The 20795-nt window shown below is 35.6% G+C and overlaps 1 protein-coding gene across 6 annotated transcripts in view; it reads left to right on the plus strand.

The window, feature by feature from the left end:
- Nucleotides 1-20795, plus strand: part of ARL6IP6 (ARF like GTPase 6 interacting protein 6) — a 70058-nt gene that overhangs the window by 1944 nt on the left and 47319 nt on the right. For 3 of the 6 annotated variants that reach the window (XR_011967631.1, XM_072611996.1, XM_072611994.1), the window contains exons 2-3: nt 1431-1499; nt 14349-14481. Coding sequence is in view for 4 of the 6 variants with exons in the window: in XM_072611996.1 (XP_072468097.1) it covers nt 1431-1499; nt 14349-14481 (202 nt within the window). In the remaining 2 variants the exon portion in view is untranslated. Of the gene's footprint in view, nt 1-1430; nt 1500-2284; nt 3563-14348; nt 14482-20795 lie in introns of those variants that run through there. The other 3 variants (XR_011967632.1, XM_072611995.1, XM_072611997.1) reach the window with 2 other exon arrangements.

Below are 20795 nucleotides of genomic sequence, written 5' to 3' on the forward strand. Positions count from 1 at the left end.
AAAATTTTGTAATATAGATAATTAGTACAGTAGCACCTTTATAACTTATAAATAAGTAAATTTGTGTATTAGGGGTAGGTGCTCAAAAATTTTTTTATTGATAAGAGATACAGAATCAAAAAAGTTTGGAAACACTAGTCTGAATTTAGACCATTTATCTTATCAATGTCTGGAGTTTTGTTTTTTTTTTTTTAAATAAAAGGAAGGTAGTACCTACCTACCTTAGTTATGTGAAACTTTACAAGGATTATGTGTACATATAGTCAAGTCAATAAGTATTTACTTTTTGCTATGTCCTAGGGATAAATATGTGGCCAAAAACAGCCCCTTTCCTCAAAGAGCTCATAGTCTGATGGAGGAGACAACATACAAACAACTGTATGAACAGATTGTATACAGGATAAATAGGAAATAATCTCAGAAGGAAGGCTCTAAAGTTAGGACTAGTAAAGGCTTCTTACAGAAGGTGGGACTTGAGGAAAGTCAGGATGCAGAGATAAAATAAAAATGAAAAAAAATCTTTGTTAGGAACTCAATCCAGAATCCACTTTGTCCCCCCTCATTTTGCATGATTCCTAATGGAAGGCATTGCTACCTAGTGTCCATGGTAGGTTTCATACAGAAAAGACAATTTATCATAATGTTTGAAGGATTAAGTTCCACCCCCAAATACTCCTCTGATGTTTCCTGTCAGTGCTGTTTCCTCTTAATGAATTTCCTTATTTGTGGTTAGGGTATTATTATCCCCCTTACAAGAGCTCACAATCACTCTAAACTCATCTTCCTTATCCAGTCAGTTGGCTAGTCATGAAAATTTTTTTGCCCCCCCAAGCTCTTGCATCTGTTACTTGTAATTTTCTTTCCATTGCAGCCATTTGCCTCTTATCTGGCCTATTACAAAGCCTCCTTATTGGTCTTCTAAGCGTCTCACCTCTCAGTCTTTCACAGAGCTGCCAAAGTGATATTAATGAAGCATAGGTCTGACATGTTCCACAAAAGATCATATGCCTTTGAGATACAAAAATACTTCACCTTACCTTCCAGATTTATTACATGTCCTATCTTTCAAAACTCTTTAAATTAGGCAAACTGGCCTCCTTACTGTCCTTTACGTGTGACGTTCTGTCTGTGCTTTTGAAGCTTTCTACTCCTTTACCTCTTAGAAGCCTTAACCTTGCTTAACACTTAACTCAGGAATTCCTACTCAAGGTTTTTTCCTGATCACAACTCTCCCTCATCCTCCAATATTACCTTGTACTTTGTATGTCTTTGTATGTATACCTATTTCACTTACTAGAATATAAGCTTGAGGGCTGGTTTTTTTTATTTTTAAAGTCCAGGTTCCTTTCACAAAGTTGATGAATAAGTGCTTTCTGATTTATTAGGAACTAAATTTTTTTACCAATCTAAACCTCCTTTTGTATTTACAGAATTGCATGCTGAGAATTTGAAGACTGAAGATGGTGTAGAAACTGGTTTATTAGGTATGAACAAAATAGGTAATTGGCTTACCAGATTTTTTGCTTTCTTCCCAGATGTGAAATTTATTGTGCAAATCAAAGTCAGGGGATTAACACCAAATGATAAAACATGTTCTATGAAGGAGTAATAGCATTCAGTCCTAACTAACGTATTTCCTTTCTTTGGTATTTACATCGTATTTGTAAGGTGACTTACACTCATCATGTAACAGTAAATGAATACATTTCTCCTTCCCTAACAAAATAGAAAATTTTATTACTATTCTGTCACTGGATGAGAAGTAGAAAAAGTACTCATTATACTTTTGTATATTTGGATAGAAGTATTTGAGAGAGTAGGTTAAGTTATCAAAGTCTACAACTATTCCCATTTTCCCTAAGGAGTTACTGGCTTTTTTTTCTGCTCTAGCTTCACAGGATCTTTCTAGGCCCTTACTAGATGGCTCTTAACTAGCCGCAAGGAAGTTGATTGCCTTAAACTGTCCTAAATGAGATATGGATAATTTGATTTAGAGCCAAGACAGGGTTAATATTTAAAAAAAAAAAAAAAAACCAAAACACCAACAGCTAGGAAAATCACACCTTTCCCTCCAAATCATAGAAATAAACACATTTTCAATATGTTATCATATAGACAAAGATTACCTCAGCAAGCACAGATTATAAGGTGTCTATTCTTCTGAACCTCAACCTTGTTGGTATTGTATGCAAAACAAAAAAAAGATGACACTTAGTATCATGTAGGAAATTTAGGATCTAAATGCTTACCAGATCTTGAAAAAAAATTTTTTAATCCTTCCCAGAATCATATCTCGGCCTGTTTCCTAGGATTTCTTTTGGCTCTGAGCTAAACCTCCCTGGCCTCCCAAATGGTTGAAGACATTGCTCCTCTGGCTCCAGTCATTAAAGTTGTTTTCCTACAATATTGAATATATCTCCTTTACTGTTTCTGAAAGTGTGAAAAGGCTCACTTATTAAAGTTAGTCTGAAGCATATTTACTAACCTTTTAAGGCTGATTCTATCCATAGGAGAAGCTGGTTTTCAGCTTTACTGAATAATAGACTCACAGCCTTGTGATCTCTGACTAGTGCCATCTTTCTGTGGAGTCTGTTTTTATTTATCATATCACTCATTCTCCTGTAGTTAATCCTTCATCTTGTTGAAAAGCTTGCCTCTTTTCAATGTTCACAAAATTCTTCTTTGTTGATTGGTTTATATCTCTGCTTCTTAGGTCATTTATGATACCAGAGCTATTTGGCATACCCAGAGAGTAGGAAATGATTAAGCCTCTCATCTGAGGCCTACGTCCCATATATCATTACTGAGGTCTAACTCCAGGAAGTTGTCTTTCAAAATCTTGCCATTACTATTTTGTAATGTAACCATAAAAATTAAGTGAGAGCAAAAAAGTAACTGGAAGCTTAAAGTCCATGGCAAACTCAGAAGAAAACAAGGACCACAAAGCCACTTTGGTAGATTAGTAGAGTTACAATTCTTACATTTCCCGCAAATGGTCTCAGTGATAGTAATAGCATTTATATAGCACTTTAAGGTTTGCAGACTATATGTTTATCTCATTTGCTCCTCACAATACCTCTGTAAAATAGTGCTAATTATTATCCCCACTTTTCAGATTAGGAAACTGAGGTCACAAGAGGTTAAATGATTTGCCCATGGTTACTTAGCTATTAAATAATTGAGGTGGGATTTAAACTCAAGTCTTTTCTGAATCCCAAATCCAGCACACTGTCTGCTGTGCTACCCAGCTGACTAATTGAATCAAAATATATATTGGGAAATGTTGTTTGAGAGCATTAGAAAAATTAGTGAAGATAATCTAACTTCTTTCTTAAATTTGTGTATCTGTGTTTTCCAGGGCTTTTAGAGAGGATGGGGATAACTGGTTTATAGACACGTATATGGGTTTGTACATTGTTCCTATAAAAAGGCAATAGCACTTTGGAACCAGAAGTTAAGTCATCAGAATGCTATGCCACTTTTTTTAATCATTTGTGCCATTTATTTGTTTTGAGTGGACCACAGTGCTAAACTTAATAAAATAACCTGTTAGTATGCAAAATTGGTGTCTTTCCGTTTCTAATATTTTTTTCTGCTTTACAGAAGCAAATAATCAGTCTTCTAAGTAGCCACTAATCAGTCTTCTAAATAGCTACTGAAAGAGACTATTGCTTGAATAATGAGTATGTTGAATATTTCTGGAAAGGGGGCAAAAGGATTTTCTTCTCTTTTAGAGCCTCTTCTGTTGGTTTGTTTTGTTTTTTGGTGACATATGTTGGCATTTTCCTTTCATGTATATTTTCTAATTAGACTTAAAACTTAGTGTATCCTTTGCTACTTGAAATACAACCAAAGGCATCTTCAGAAGGCTTTCAGCAAAGTACATGGTATGCATATATTAAGTGTTTGAGACTCTGTGACAGGTACAACCACAGAGATGAGATTGTTTATCATTCCCCCCATATTGGCATCAATCAAGGTGTAAGATTTATTCTGTAGAAGTGTTTGGGGTTGTTTGGAGGATATCCAGAGCAAAATTCAAAAAGACAAGATGTTTCCTTTAAATGAAAGGTCCTTCAGCTGTTTCTATTTGCATTGTATGTCTATGACATTGTACTGACTGCCTGCAGCTCCAGAACACTATGTAGCACTTCTTAAACTTAAACTTAAACCCACAGTTTAAGGAAGAACTGAAGGGGTCATGAGTGGAAAAAGTTTAAGAAGCCCTTTGCTGTGGTACCTCTGCAATGAGATCCATGGTCATCTAAGAGATTGGTATATAAACTTAGGTAGGGAAACCCTAATAGATGAAGAAGAATAATATCATCTCCAAAGTATCAAAGCAATACCAACCAATGGATAACTTAAGGTTTAAGTAGATTGTGGCATTATAGATTTTTGATCTATAATCTATTACCAAAAGTGAATGGCACTTAAGAAATAGTATAAAAAAAATTATCAAGGACAGACATGCATGACAGAAACAGGAGTGGGTAGAAGGTTACAAATGCACAGCCTAAATAGTAGTAACCATTTTTTATTTATAAGTGATAACCTATAAGAATAAAATGAAGACTGTCAGCATATTAGAAGATGGGTTTGTGGAAATATGAACAAGAATCATACAAGATAAGGCAGAGATGAGCTACAATTTACATTAGTGGAAATGATTCCCACGTTGGAAGCATCAAAGATACTCTACCTTATCACTTTTATATGCATGTCCCCTTAGTCCTTTTGTAAAAACAAGCACCACTACATACACAGGAGGGCCTGCTATCACAGGTTCTTTGTGCTTTTCTAAAAGAAAAGGCAACTTTAGGGGGTGGGTCAACAATCACTTAAATCAAGCACATATTCACTTAGTTGGGGGAGGGAATCCGCACCTTGAACTTAAGAGAAAATACAGAGAAATAAAGATCAACAGGCAGGGCTTCCACCTGCCTTGATCATAAGCAATACATACATCACAAATGTATGTCTGACCATACATACATAGTCAGTAGAGAGAGAAGCACCAACATCTGTGTTTGGCTGCGCTGAGTCACCTATGTCCAAACAAACATTTCCAATCTGTAAGCCCCAAAGTAAAACCTCACCTCAGTATTTATACACTTTTCAGAGCTAGAAGGCATCACAACCTTGAAAACCAGTGCCTCATTAACGAAAAGTGGGGGCCTTCGTACCAATCTCATCTAATCAAATTCCCCTTAATGGGCAGGCCCATTAATAGGTGATCTTTAATCTCATTAATTTCATTAGTCTCATTTAATCTCTTAAAGAAAGAGTACCCTTCTGTCTTCTGTGATCCTGAGAAATAGTTTGTGACCCTCATTGTTCCTATTTGAGGACATTCCCTCTGCAAAGGAGATCAGACTCGTTTAGGATAAGGTTTTCAGCTAGGTTCCAGGGTTTTAAAATATTAAATACCATGTATTATTCACAGAGACTCAAACTATTTAAAGGCAATTTCACCTGCATATTTAATTGTATTAGATCAGGTAGTACAAATTAGACCAAGTATTACAAATCAAGTACTACTCCAAGTCACCTGTCTAAAATAACTGACTTTTTCTAGAATTATTAAGAAAATGTATTCATAGGGGAATTGTGAGACATGTATCAAGACTTAACAATAGCTGTCTATACCCTTCACCAGTTGTGTGACTATTTTTTCCCCTCACTAGGAAATGATCAAAAGACTTAAAGATTGGGTGTTGCTTGTTTATTCACAAGAGTTCCACAGTTTTCCAGAGGCTTTTACTATTTAAAGACTGACATTTTAGTATTTATAATCTGATAACTATTGCTTGAGTTTATCAGACTTTAAGGTAAAACAAAGCAAATTTAGCGTCTGGAATGGAGCATAATTTTTCAAGAAGATACATAAAAAAACAAGACATAGTATTCTAGTGCTGAAATATTATTACTATTAAAACTTTAAAACTGAAACAAAAATTTCAACAGAACTCTATTTTTCTTCTCTAGATAACGTAAAGATATGGCTCTCATATCTAAAAGTGTTACCACTCTATTTCTGTTCCTAAACTCAAGATTTTCTTCTTTAGATTTAGTCTATCTTTTGATCAAAGAGGTTAGAACTGAATTGAATCATAAACATCTAGTTTATTTTACAGCCAAAGATATAGACCAGAGAACTTAGTGGATTTGCCTGAGGTCACTTAGGAAGGACCCAAGTGTGAATTAAACCTAGATTCTCTCCAAATCAAGTGCCCTCTCTGCTATGTCACTCTACCTCTAAATTTGTAGTGTCTACTTAGATTCAAATCTGGATTTTCTGCTAGGAAGGATGCTTTACACAATACACAACCAAGGATGCTATACATAATATACAACAACAACAAGGAACTTAATACCTAAGATCCTAAGACTTGTCAGGTGTGTACCATCTATATGAATAATAATGTGATTTCTCTTTGTTGTTTTTTGATCACAATGTCTCAATTTAATCTACTGCAGCTATGAAAATACATAAAGATAGCTGTCTTATAAATTTACATTCCAAAATAGTTTGTCCCAAAATGGTATATTGCTAATAGTGCTGACAGCTTTTAAAATTATGTGAGGTATCTGTCCCACCTGATGAGACAATACAGTGTAATGTTTAAAAATAATGTCCTCTGATTAGCTTAAAGTATTTTTCCAAATATAAATTATCCTCACAATATGGGTAAAGAAACTGAGGACTTAAAGGTAAGTTATAACATCCTCAGAGTCATATCTGAATCAATCAACTAATTGTTTTTATTTTGTTTTGTTCTTCACCTACTATATGCTTAACATTACTCAGCTGGTACTGGGGGTCAGAGGGAGTGTTTGAAAAATAATTATAAGAGATAGTGTCTACCCTCAGTGATATTTTAGTCTCCTGAGATGATAAAGCAATCATTAACAGCACACACTTGTGTATTGATTTAAGGTATATGAAGTAACTCAAAAGCTTTGGGAGGTTGATAGTACAAACAAAAAAAACTAGTTTATAACACTATCAAAAATGTTATAAAAATTTTTTAAATTACATAAGTATTCTGGAAACTACATTTTTTAGACTTGGTGTCTATGTATACAGTGGGGTTAATAATACTTGGACTCTCCAAAAAAACTGTATAAATGAATTATTAATATTCATGAAATACTCATGAAAATAAGACTAAACTGCTTGGTTCTGAGCAGTCAGGAAAAGTTTTTATGAGAAGGAAACTTGAATTCCACTTTGAATAAAATGCAGGTTTTAGATTAGCAGAATGAAAGGGAAAGTCTGTGAAGTACTTGAAGAAATAATACAAATGGGCATCCGAGTCAAGGCTGTCATATTTAATTTACTGGCCCAATTCTGCATTCTATAAAAATTGACTTCACAAGATATGATTGAATGCATCTCCTAGACTGTAGATATCAAGCCCAAGCAAAAGATCTTTCCACATAGACTTGTTTAAACTCTGTTAATTGGTGAGTTAACTATTAATTGGTGAAAGTTCAATACTTAACTATAACAAGACAGTATTCTAGTGCTAAAATGTTATTGTTACTATTAAAACTGAAACAGAGAAGTTTCAAGAAAGGATATCTGTGGAGAATATCAATATGAGGAATGACCTGGCAATAAAATGTAGTGGCAAATGGAGTTTGATAGGTAGAATTGATTTAGATTATAGAAGGTATTAAAAACAAGGTAGAAAAATTTGGAATGTATGCTATAGGGAGCTACTTTAGGTTGTTCTGGTGGGAATTGAAACAATGTTTCAAGATTCTGTGGGAGTGATTGGAGGCTATTAAGATAGTCTAACTATAAGAGAACTTGTTTCTATTTTAGGGTGGTAGCAGAAACTTGAGAGTAAAAGGTAAATTCAAGATACATTTCAAAGAAGCTAGACTTGGTGACAGATTGGATTTAATAACTTCTTTTTGTCCAATGATGAATGAAGTGCTTTTTCTACTAGCCTCTCAGTTTAACTAGGTTATTGGTAGAGATTTCTAATAATAAAACCTAGTCTGCATCTAGTTCCATTTTGGAAAGGTCTTTAGAGTAAGTATTATGGAACAGGAACATAAATGTTTTCACTTAAAGAAATTAAATTGAATCAAAATAATAATTTATTTGGAGTTGTAGACATTTAAATCCTGGTTTTTCTTTCATAAAGTAGAAGGACAGAAACACTTGAGATACTGGATACTGTGGGATCCAGGTAAAATGAATTCAGATAAAATCATTTTCATGTTTGTATCACAGACACATGGGCCACCCATTAGTAGGGTGAGTATTGAAAGATTGCTAAGGATGTCAGTGGGCTGATTGGAAGTAGAGATCTGATAGAGCTAAGGGGACAGACAAATTCCTGGTTTTAGGAAGGGAAATGAAGTCTGGGGCAAAAGTGGTAGAGATAATACACTTAGCAACTGCAAAAAAGGGAAAGCAACTGGAAGAGACAATGCAATTTAATATTTTTATGTCCATTAGCTGGGCAACAGGGAAAAGGTATTGACTCTTTTTTACTGTTTTTAATTCTAGTTACTGGCAGGTGGGGTTTGTTAGGTTTTTTTCTTTCTAAATTGACCCTCTTGTGATTGGCAAAAAGGAAAGGAAAATTGGTGAAGATAGAAAAAAATGATAAAAGGTTTTTATTAAAAGTACTGTGTAGAAAAAAAAAGAATAGTAGAGATTATTGGCATTGTATGATGATAGTTTTAAAACAAGAAGTGACCTTAGACGGTCTAGAGCTGAAAGCCTTCATTTTATAGATAAGGATCTAAGACCCAGAGGTTAAGTAAATCCCACAGTCACACAAGAAGGTAGAAGCAGGATTAGGATTTAGCCTACTTTGGACCACACTAATTCAAACTAGATATATATGTTAAAGATTAATTTGATAAGTCTGTGGAAAATAAAAATTGAGTGAAGGATTTCATTTTTAAAATGCAGGTGGAAAAATTAGTAATATAGAAAAAAGTAAGCTTGTAGTCACTTTTCCCTATTATACGTTAAATTTCAGCTACCTTACAGCATTGAAATTCAGCTACCTGGTTAATGTTGAAAATTATTGAGGAAAATAACAATTATGAAAGGGAAGATAATCTATCAATAAATGATAAGGTAGGCAGATTCAAGATATTAGATTTTATAAAACTTTGATATAGTAACCGTTAAAAATGGGACTTTTGCAAATATAACAAAAACTTCAAAATTACAAGAGACTGGCAAAAATAGTCCAGCAAAATCCAGTTCCTAAAGGAACTGTTTATAAAAGGATATGAATTGACAATTTATAAAAGGGAACGAATTTGTAATTTTTTAAAATGTTCAACCTTCCACAAAATGTCCACAAAAAAGTATGGCTTACTCTTCATGACCCCATTTGGGTTTTTCTTGGCAAAGATGCTGGAGTGGTTTGCCATTTTTCCAGCTCATTTTACAGGTGGATGAGAACACAGGAAAACGGGGATAAGTGACACAGCTCACTCAGTGTCACACAACTAGTAAGTATGTGAAGCCAGATTTGAACTCAGGAAGATGTCTTCCTGATTGTTGGCCTGGCGCTGGAGCCACTGAACTGCCCACACAAAATCTGGCTAAACTTGAAATGATAATTTTGATGGGGCAGATCACCAGCATAATTATACTCTCCGATCCAATAAGTCCATTATTGATAATATGTTCAGAGTTTTGTTAGAAAGTTAAAATTTATAGCAACATTTTAAAATAATTTTTTTCCAATTACATATAAAAACAATTTTTAGAATTCTTATTAAAAAAATTTTGAGTTCCAAATTCTCCTTCACCCTCTTCCCTAACATGTAAGCAATTTGATACAGATTGTATGTGTGCTGGCATGAAAAGCATTTTCATATTATTCATGTGAAAGAAAAGAGCATTTTTTTAAAAAGGCCATGAAAAAATAAAGTAAAATTAGTATGCTTTTATCTGAATTCAGACTCCATAAGTTTTTTCTCTGGAAGTAGATAGCACTTTTCATAAGGTCTTCAGAATTGTCTTGGAACTTTGTACTGCTGAGAATAACTCTCTTTCTGAGTTGATAATCATACAGTTTTGCTGTTGCTGTGTATACAATGTTCTATTTATTCTGCTCACTTCATTTTGTATCACTTCATCATGCAAGTCCAAGTTTTTCTGAAAGCATCCTGCTCATTGTTTCTTCATTTCATAGTAGTATTCCATCATAATCACATACCATTCCCCAATTGATGATCATCCCCTTAATTTCCAATTCTTTCCCACCACACAAAGAGCTGAAGTGACATTATTAGAACTAGAAATAGCCAATGTTAAATAATTGAGGATTATAATCAAGGATGAGCAATATAAAGATGGTCTTTTGTAGATACCCATATGAAGTTAGAGTTCTGAGAAGAAATGAACCAAATTTGTTTCATTTATTTTATTTTTATCTTCAACACCCAACAGTGTACCTTGGAAGTAGGTGCTTAATTAAGTCAACCAACATTAAGTGCCTCCAGAGTACTAGGTATTGTTAGGTACTGGGGATACTAAGAAAGAAGCTAGATAGTCCTTGCCCCGAAGGAGCTAACAGCTAATGGATGAGACAACCTGTGAACTACTATGTGAAAACCCTATATACAGGATAAATACTTGGTGATTGAAAGAGACTACATTGACATATGGATATGCTTTATATATATGAATAAAAACATTTGTAGACATTTAGGAAGTTAATCCAGAAACATTTGAATATAGTTATATGAGTGTATTTGTTAATGTTTAATTCATATTCTTTTTAAAAAGGTATAATTAAAATTCTTCTGCAAAAGTAGCTTTCAGAAACCAGATTTAGATTAAACATAGGAGATGGGACTAGATATGTGATTTCACTGATAAAAAGAATTTCCACTGAGAAAATTCCCCCTCTTCAGGCAAATCAGCTTTTTTTTTTTAACTGCCTACTTTGTTCCAGACACAGCTAAGCCCTGGGGTATACAAAGAAAGGTGAAAGATAGCCCCAGTGTTTGAGGAGCTGGTGATCTGATTGGGGAGGTGAGAGAAATGACTACCACTACTCCATATACAGAATAAATGAGAAATAACAGATGGGGAATGACTTCCTATATAAGGCTGTATTTAAGTAGGATTTGGAAAGAAAGTGTCTTCCAAATGGCCTTTGGAAGATGGAGAGATGGAGTGCCTTGTTTGAGGAACAGAAAGGAGGCCAGTGTCATTGGAAAGTGTAAAGTGGTAGAAGTCTGAAAAATGTTTGTGGGGGGTAGGTTTTGAATGGCCTTGGACAACAATTCAGGATTTTGTATTTTTTTCTTATAGGTAATAGGGAGCCAATGAGAGTTTATTGAGGGGGAGGCTGGGGGACATGGTCAGATCTGCTCTAGAGGCTGAATGGAGGATGAGCTGGAGTGGGGAGAGACTTATGGCAGGCATATCCACCAGCAGGCTATTTCAGTAGTCTTGGCAGAAAATGAGGGCTTGCACCTGGGTGGTGTGTAGCATCAACAGGATATTCACAATGCCTAGGGTGGCATAGCTGGCATAATTCTGAATTGCAAAATATAAATAGGCTCTCCACATGAAAGACAGAACCAAAACATTTATTTAAACACCAGAAAGCCGAATCCATCCTAACAGCAAAGAAATATATCCACAGTCGCAATGCAGGGGGCATCACCATCCCCAAGCCTTCCCCCTGCTAGGGCCTTCCCACAAAAGAACACTCACAGCCGCTTCCTCTCTTCTTCAGCTCTAACAGCTGTGTGTAACTTCCTCTCAACTCTGCTCCACCCCTTCCAGCTCCATCTGTTTGGCAAGCTCCTCACGCCACAGACTCATGTGACTCAAGCAGGTCACTTGGGTCTAATAATGGATGGAAAAGATCTTGCCATTATACAAAAATACATTAACAATACATAGTGTCAATATCTAGGGAGAAAGGGGGAAGACTGGTATTTAGATGAAGTCAGCAAGCCTTGCTACAGGTTGATGAGGGGAGAGATAGAATGGCAAATGATAGTGAGGAGTCAAAGATTGCAAACCTGAGGGACTGGGAGGATGGTGGTACCCTCAGTAGTAATAGGGAAGTTGAGGAGGGGGCAGGGTTTAGGGGGAAAGATAAGTTCTGTTTTGGACAGTCTGAGAAGTCAGGCAGCTGAAGATGAGAGACTAGAGATTGGCATTGAATAAATAGATTTGAGAATCATTAGCATAACAATAAGTCATCTGTGCCTTGTCTGCAACTTGTCCTAAGAGAATTTTCAGTGTACCCAGACCCTGCATCACATCTAATTTGTTAGAAGTAAGACTAGAACCCAGACATCTCATTTCCCACCCAGCTCCATTTATTTTGCATTTCTTTGACGTCATCAAGCCTCTAGTATTGATTTTTAGGAAATCTTATCTTTCAAGATCCAGTCAGCTTTGATATTAACTTTTTTTTTGGTGTTATTCTCATGAAACTCTCAGCTCTGCTGGATGATGAAGTCATGTACTAATTCCTTTTCAGCTTTCTTTTGTGTGTTATGTTCCTTCATTACATTGTGAGTTCTTTGACCACTGAGATTGTTTTTGCTCTTCTTTGCATTCCCAGTGCTCATCAATGTGCCTGCTCTTAGTAGATGCTTAACAAATGTTTATTGACTGTTGACCCAGGTCTTTCTGACTTTGATTAATTGATTCCAGATCTATCCATTAGATCACCTGCTTCTTTTTTGAATACAGGCAGTCCCAAGTTTAGAAAAAACCCATACATTCAAATTACTGTTCCAAATGTGGGAGTACTACTGCTCTTCGCTTATGCCCCAATCCTATATCCATTGGAACTCGTACAAAAGAACTTGAATGGTGGGGTTTGTGTGTGTGTGTGTGTGTGTGAGAGAGAGAAGATTCTGTGGTATTGAAAATGGTTAAAAAAAAGGGTGGGGGATAAGAACTTCTCCTACCAGGCAACCCCCACCCACTCAATTCCAGAATTATGCTGGGAAGAAATTTTTTAGAATGTAGCTAGCTCAGAAGGATTAAACATTGCCAGTCATTCAGACCAATAATTTATTCCCACCTAGTTAAGATATGCTGAAGGAATGGATGTTTTGGTTGGGTTGCAGGGAGATCATTTTGCAACATTAAGATACAGAGCAAGCCTGAGTAGGGTTCCTCTGTTAGGAGACCTAAAGGAGAGAGGGAACAGGAGCACCAGGGTGGGACCCAAGGAAGTAGTTTAAAAAGGTAAACAATAATAATCTAAGGGTCAGCCGGGGATACCAATGCTGGGAAATATAAATTATTTTCTTCTTCCACGTTGCACTGCACCCATCCCCTTTCCCTTCTCAACTCAGATAATTAGTAGTTATTAATAACAGATTCTTGACATTGTTTCTTTGAGGAAACATTTTGAGTTACGAACAGTAGCAAATACAAAAGGTGTTTTGAAATAACAGATTTTGAAACAGTTGATAAATTGAAAACAATATATAGGTGGGTGACTGCCTATTTTCAAATAAAGGGCAAAGTTTCATAAGCTTAAGATTGCTTTTAGCTACTCCATTATTAGGATGAAGATTTGAAGGTGAAAAGGCAAAAATCCTTAAATCTGTTAGTACAAAAAAGCGTACTGTAGAGTGCAGGTATGACATGGAATGGTAGGCAGAGATTTTCTTGAATTTGGAGATAAAAAAATGTGGGTTTGCATCTATTGTGACATTTTCTTACTCAATGACCCTGGACAGTGACTCTGAACCTCACTTATTGAGCCACCTCCCAAGACCTTATCTGTTGAGAGAAGATAACTAGAAGTGAGAGAGCTGTGAGAATCAAAGGGGATTCTATATGTAAAGCGCCCAGCAAACCTTTAAGTGCTATTATGTCAGTATGAGCTGTTCTATAAATTGTAGGAGAGTTGCCAGGCTTGATCAGGGGAGGATGTTTCTATACTGGATGTTAACTGCAACCACTTAGTGTGGTATAGAAAGGGCCCCATCCCCCAAAAAGTGCTATTATAAGGAATTATGGCACCAAATAAAGTGTAAAGTACAAAGTATAGGGATGCTATATTGATGAAATTGTAGAAAGGAAGAGTCAATACATCTTGATAGTACAAAGTTATAATTTTCATTTTTATGTTTTTTTTTGCAAAGATGACAAGTATAATTTTACTAATTTCTGCTAGTTTTGATTAAATAATTTACCTTCTGTGTAGTAGTGACTTATTTATTATTCTTGGCTTCAGTTAAAGTTTATACTGACATATAGATCAGAAGAAAGAAAAATTTTAAATTGGATATTGATTTGAGTAAAATTGGGCTCAAAAGTTTTAAAACTTATAAGATTTTTTTCTCTCCCTTTCTTTCTTATTAAGGATTCTGGACTTTGTTTGTTATATCCTTAACAGCAGGATTCTCATGTTGCAGTTTTTCTTGGACAGTGACTTATTTTGATTCTTTTGAACCTGGAATGTTCCCTCCTACTCCTCTTTCACCAGCAAAGTTCAAGTAAGTATTTTTGTCTTTTGATATCGCCTCTTTAGTCCTTTTCTGTCTGGGAAAGAAATTAAATAGGAGTAAATAGAAACCTGCATTATTTTTGAAGTGAATCATAGGTCCAAATTGTCTATCCATAAAACAGATGTGAAGCAATTTATTTTTAGCTCATATGCTTTAGTTTTGCCTTTAAAAAGTGAATACGAATGTAACATAGACTCTGTCTAGCTAATTCTTTGGCTCTGCTACATGATTTAGCAGGTTATCTTCGTAACAAAGCCAAAAAATTGGCTAAAGGCAGAATCTTTACTATTTATTTTCATACACACACATATTCCTAATTATTGTTAGGGATTTGGAACTTTGAGGTTCTATTATAATTTATTAGATTTTTAGAAGTTATGTTAAGAATTCATATTTGGATTTTTACAGCTATTTAAGCATGTAAAAAGCTTAAATAAGCATGTGTTACACGTCTGTCACTATGCTAGATGCTGTTCTTGGTAAGGGAATATTAAATTTCTGTAGTTGGGTATGACTTGCTATACAGAGGGCTCAAACATTACCTCTGGCAGCCTTCAAATCAAGATATTTGTGTCAGAAGTGGCAGGAAACATCTGTTTTGTAAATTTGCAGATATGGATGGCTGATTGCTTATGATGTAAATATTTAAAGTAAATATTTAAAATATTTAAAAATAAAAAACTGGGGTGTTGAATTACATAATGTGATAGCTTGTGCTGCTGTCATTATCATCAGTATATCTGTCCAGCCTACCTCATAAGATGTTCATGAAAATAAAGTGAGAAAATGTTCTGTGACATTTGGATTCAGTCAAAGAGCTGCACTTGAGGACCTAGAGAGCTACATGTGACCTTGAGGCCACAGCTTTCCCACCCCAGTCATAATGTATTGTTTGGTTGTTATTCTATGGAATATGGGAAAGTATTCAATGACTGAAGTGAATATCACCTGTTTATTTCAAAAATATGAATTCTATGTTTTTCCTTCACCTTCTGTCTTCAGAAATTTGCACCCTCAGGCATCATCCACTTTCCCTTCAGCTTCTCCCTCTGTACTAGTTTCTTTCCCTACTGCCTTCAAACTTCCCAGATCTTCCTCATCTCAAAAAACTATTGTGCTATTTATAATAGAGGCAACTAGGTGATGCAGTGGATAGAGAGCTGGGCCTGGAGTCCGAAAGACTAAAATTCAAAACCAGATGCTTTTTAGCTGTGAGACCCTGAGCGAATCACTTAACTTCTGTCTGCCTTAGTTTCTTCAATTTTAAAATGAGAATAATAATAACATCTACCTCCCAGAGTTGTTGTAAGGATCAAATGAGATGATATTTTTGAAGAGCTTAGCATAGTTTCTGACACATTTACTTAATAAATGCTTGTTCCCTTCCGTTTCCTGTCTTCCCTTTTTTTAAAATAAACTTATTTATTTTTACATGCATTTGTAATCTGTTCCACTCTCCTTCTCTCCTTCTTATCTAAACAACCCACAAATGACAAACAATACCTTTATTATAAAGATACATAGTCTTGCACAACAATTTTCCATATTGACCATCATATATGTCTCTCCATTTTAAGTTCATAACTTCTATGGCAAAAAGTGAGTGGCATGTTTCATTTTTATTCTTCTAGTCTCATGGTTTATCGTTGAATTGATTGAGTTCTAAAGTCTTTCAAAATTGTTGTTCTTTACAATATTGCTGTTGTATAAATTGTTCTCCAAATTCTCATTTTGATCTGTTTTAGTTTACAAATGTCTTCCCATATTCCTCTGAAGCTGTCCATTTTTTTATGTTACAGTAATGTTCCATTATTTCCATATACCATAATTTCTTTAGTTATTTACCAATAGCTTTCTTTCCTTAGTCAAACTCCTAGGAAAAACCATCTAGATTTGTTACCTCTACTTCTGTTGCTCTCTTCATCTCTTTGCAGTGTAGGTTCCGACTTCATCACTCAAGTGAAACTACTTTTTCCAAAGTTGCCATCGATCTTTCAGTTGCTACATGTAACGAATGGTCTTTCCTCAGTTCTCATTCTGTTTGACTTCTCTCCTGCATTTGATATTGTTGACCATCTTATCCTTCTAGATTCTGTCTCCTCTCTGGGTTTTTACAACAGTGCAGTCTCCTGATTCTCTTCCTCCCATGTCACCAATGGCCTATTAGAAATTTTAAACTTGGACGTCTCCAACTTAACATGTCCAAAAAGAGAATTTATTTTTTCTCCCCAGATCTACCCCTCTTCCAAACTTTCCTACTTATATTAAAAGTACTACCATTCTTCCACTTTCCCAGTTTGTAACATCTTTATTCTCTCTCACCCCAAATACCTAAGCAGTGCTCAATCTTGCTAGTTCTGTCCCTATAACATCCTTGAATCCATTCTCATTTCTACTACCATACCAGCCCATTTTTCCTGTTGGTGAGTTTTAAGACTTCTATTTAGAGATTACCTTAGGCTGGTCATACTTTATTTTCCTCTTCACAAGGCTACTGACTCTTCTGAACTTCATCACCATAACTCAGCTGCCTTCTCACACTGAAACATGTTTCTACCATGCCAGCCCTTTTCTCTCATGGGTGAATTCCTTCTGTCAGTCTCCATTTTGGGGATCTGCCCAGGGCAGCCATATTTCATCCTTTTTTTCTGACTCTGCAGATTTTGCCATCATGCCCTCTTATGCCTTCTCACCCCAAACCTTCCTTTGGGTCTTCTCTATTTGTTGTCTTCCTCTGTTAAAATGTGTGCTCTCTGAGGGCAGGGGCTGTCTATCATTTTGTTTTGTTTTATATCTTCTGTGCTTAGCACATATAGTAAGCTCTTAATAAGGGCTTGTTGCCATATCCCCTTGCACCACCTAAGTTCAGGCTTTTATAACCTCTCACTTAAACTCTTTCTCAAGTCTCTTCCCCACTCTAAGCCATCCTCCATACAGCTTCCGAAGTTATTTTTCTTAATAAGGATGGATCTGACCCTGTCACTCTCTTACTCCATTGACTCCTTTTGCCTCTAATGAAATATAAACTCCTCAGTTTGATTTTTTAATGACTTCACAGTCAGTTCTCAGTCTCTCTCCCCAGCCTCATGGTGTATCTTTCCTTCTCTTTATTTTACAGTCCAGACAAACCGGCCTTCTCTGTGTTCCTCACATAAGATAACTCCATCTCTCATATTTGTACCTTTGTTCTAGTAATCCCTCATACCTGGGATGCTCTTCCTTCTTAAGTAGGTCTCATAGAGTCCCTATCTTCCTTCAAGATGAAATTTAGGCCTTGTCCTGTACATGAAATTCCCATCTCTTCCATCTGCTAGTGTTCTCCCCTTCTAACTGACTTGTATTTCTCTACCTTGTATTTATTTTGTATTTATTCTCTTTATAATTATTCTGAACACACACGCATACACACACGCGCGCACGCACACACGCACTCACTATTATGCATAAACATGGGGGGCCATCTTCAGTCATCTTGATCTATATCTTGTCACTAGGGCCAGATGGCCCTGAGACAGAAAGTGAGGCTAGTGACTTTGCACAGCCCTCCCTCACTTACATCCAATTCACTTGCAAGTCATAGTATCACCTTCCTGATGTCCTCTTCAAGAACCAAGGACAGACAATAACATTGACCACACACGCAAATTCATATCTTCCCCCCAGTAAAAGATGTAAATTTCTTGAGAGAGATTTTTTCATTTTTTGTATTTGTATACCTAATGCCCATCATGATGCCTAGCACACAGTAGGTACATAATAAATGTTTGCTGATTGGTTTATTACTAAATTGTTGATTTGACTAATGAAGAAAAATAATTCCAACTTTAAATTGTAGTAACCATATAGGCTACAGATTCAGACATAGTATGATATAGTGGAAAGAGTATGGGATTTGTAGTCAGAAAAGATCTGGGTTTGAGTCAGGTCTAAAACTTATTAAATGTGTAACCCCTGGCAAGTCATTTAATCTCTTAGAACTTCAGTTTCACTTTAGTAAAACATGAAAATTTCGAATAATTCCCAACAAACACCAAACATCAAAGTTGAAATAGAATAAATCCAGGTGTCCCCAGCAAGGAAGATATGGTTCCTAAGAGGCCTAGGCTAAATTGAGTACTTCCCTTTCCTCATAGCCAACAAGGACTGGAGTGTTATCAGGGCAAGATGACAGAAGGCATATGTAAAAATGAGCTAGAAAGATGTAGAACCACTTACTCTCTTTTCCACACCCTGGGCAGAGCCAGTGTGGAGGTTCAGTCAATATGAATCCCAAAGAATATGATTTAATATTGAAGCTTAGACCTATTCTTTTGTAGACTACAATCAAATGGTAATTGTTGAAAATATCAAAGTGCCACAATGAAATTTTCAATTGCTATGGGGAGCTGGTACTTGGAGTTTGTCAAGTCTTCTCATTAGCCATCTATTTAGTAATCCTGTCTGAGGTTTTATTAGGGATCTCTTCTCTTTTTGATGAAAAGTAGGACTTTTACAGTTTTCTCGCATTCTTTTGCATTGTTTAGTTTTTCTATGAATACTAGAAGCACTCTACAAATTCTTCCAGGACTCTAAAATATAATGTCTAAGCCTCAAGTGTGATAATAAGAGTTACTATTACTAGTAACAGAGTGACTAGCTACTTTCTTACAAACCTCTTACCTTTATTAGTTTTCTGTTTCTAACATTATGCTTTTGTTTTATCATTTCTTAAGTTGAAGGTTCATTCTTGTTAATGTGATACCATTTATGCAAGTTAAATCTTCTTTCATCTTCTGTGTTGCTTCAACCTTTTTGGAAAGCCTCTAGTTGTTTTGGATGTTAGTCTTCTCGACACTCACTAGTTTCCATTCATTCTTGTGTTCTGGTTACTTGCTTCCCCTTCCATCTTTATACATGTCCTTTTTACATCTTAACTAATCAGAGAGGTTTGTAGGTTCATTCGTTTCTTTAGATGTCTTCTCCCTTCATTAGAATTATCTACTAACATAGTTATAATTTAACTTTTCAGAATCTTTCATCTGTCCTGAAAGAAATTAATCTTATGTTTTAAAATTTAAGTAACTGAAATAGAATTTATCTCAAGAAAAGAATTTTTTTTAAATTTTATTTTTATTTTTAGTTTTCAGCATTCACTTCCATAAGATTTTGCATTTCACATTTTCTCCTCATCTTTCTTCTCCCCCCCATCCCAAGATGGTATGTAAATTGATAATAGGCTCAACATGTTGTGCATAAGAATTAGAACCAATGGGAGAAACCTCAAGAAAGAAGAAAGCACACACACACACAAAGAGAGAGTGTAAATAATATGGGTTGATCTGCATTCAGATTCCATAGTTCTTTTTCTGGATGTGGACAGCATTTTTCATCATGAGACTTTTGGAGTTGTCTTAGATCCTTGTATTGCTAAGAAGAGGTAAGTCTATCAAAGTTAGTTATCATATAATGTGGCTGTTACTGTGTAACTGTTTACTGATGTAACAGTAAAACCAGGAGTGTTCTCCTGGTTTGCTCACTTCACTCAGCATCAGTTCATGTAAGTCTTTCTAGATTTTTCTGAAATCCATCCACTCATCATTTCTTATAGCACAATAGTATTCTATTACATACATATACCACAACTTGTTCAGCCATTACCCAATTGATGGGCATCCCCTGAATTTCCAATTCTTTGCCACCACAAAAAGAGCTGCTCTAAATATTTTTGTCCTTTTCCCATTTGTATGATCTCTTTGGGATACAGTCCTAGAAGTGGTATTGCTGGGTCAAAGGGTATGCAGTTTTATAGCCCTTTGGGCATAGTTCCAAATTGCTCTCCAGAATGGTTGGATCATTTCACAACTGAGTGGAAATATATTTAAGTAGAAGATAGAAACAAGTTAACAAACAGTTGTTTATTGTATAGCAGTTACTTACTTTTAAGGAAATCCCACCCTGGTGTTGATTACCTTTGGGAGCCCCAGTATTACCCTGGTATTGTTTAAGGCCATATAAGGAAGCCTTCGGAGACTTCTCTTCTGACCAAATCATCTGGGACATCTATTCTAAAATCAGTCCAAGCCCTAAAATGTAATGTACACAGGTACTGAGCTATTTGGGGAGAAATTCTGAGAAACTTGAATAGAATTATGTAATTGCATATATCCATTTTCCTTTTGTATATTTGCCTTCTGCTATTCAAAGCAACTTCTCTCTGAGGACAGTATTTAGGATTCCAAAGCTGAAGCCTTATTCAAACTATTCAACTCCTCCTAAAGAAGAAAAAAAAATTATCATTCTAGCCCCTACAAAATATGCTCTGT

The sequence above is a fragment of the Notamacropus eugenii genome, chromosome 5 (assembly GCF_028372415.1).
Source record: "Notamacropus eugenii isolate mMacEug1 chromosome 5, mMacEug1.pri_v2, whole genome shotgun sequence".
NCBI classification, from domain to species: Eukaryota; Metazoa; Chordata; class Mammalia; order Diprotodontia; family Macropodidae; genus Notamacropus; species Notamacropus eugenii.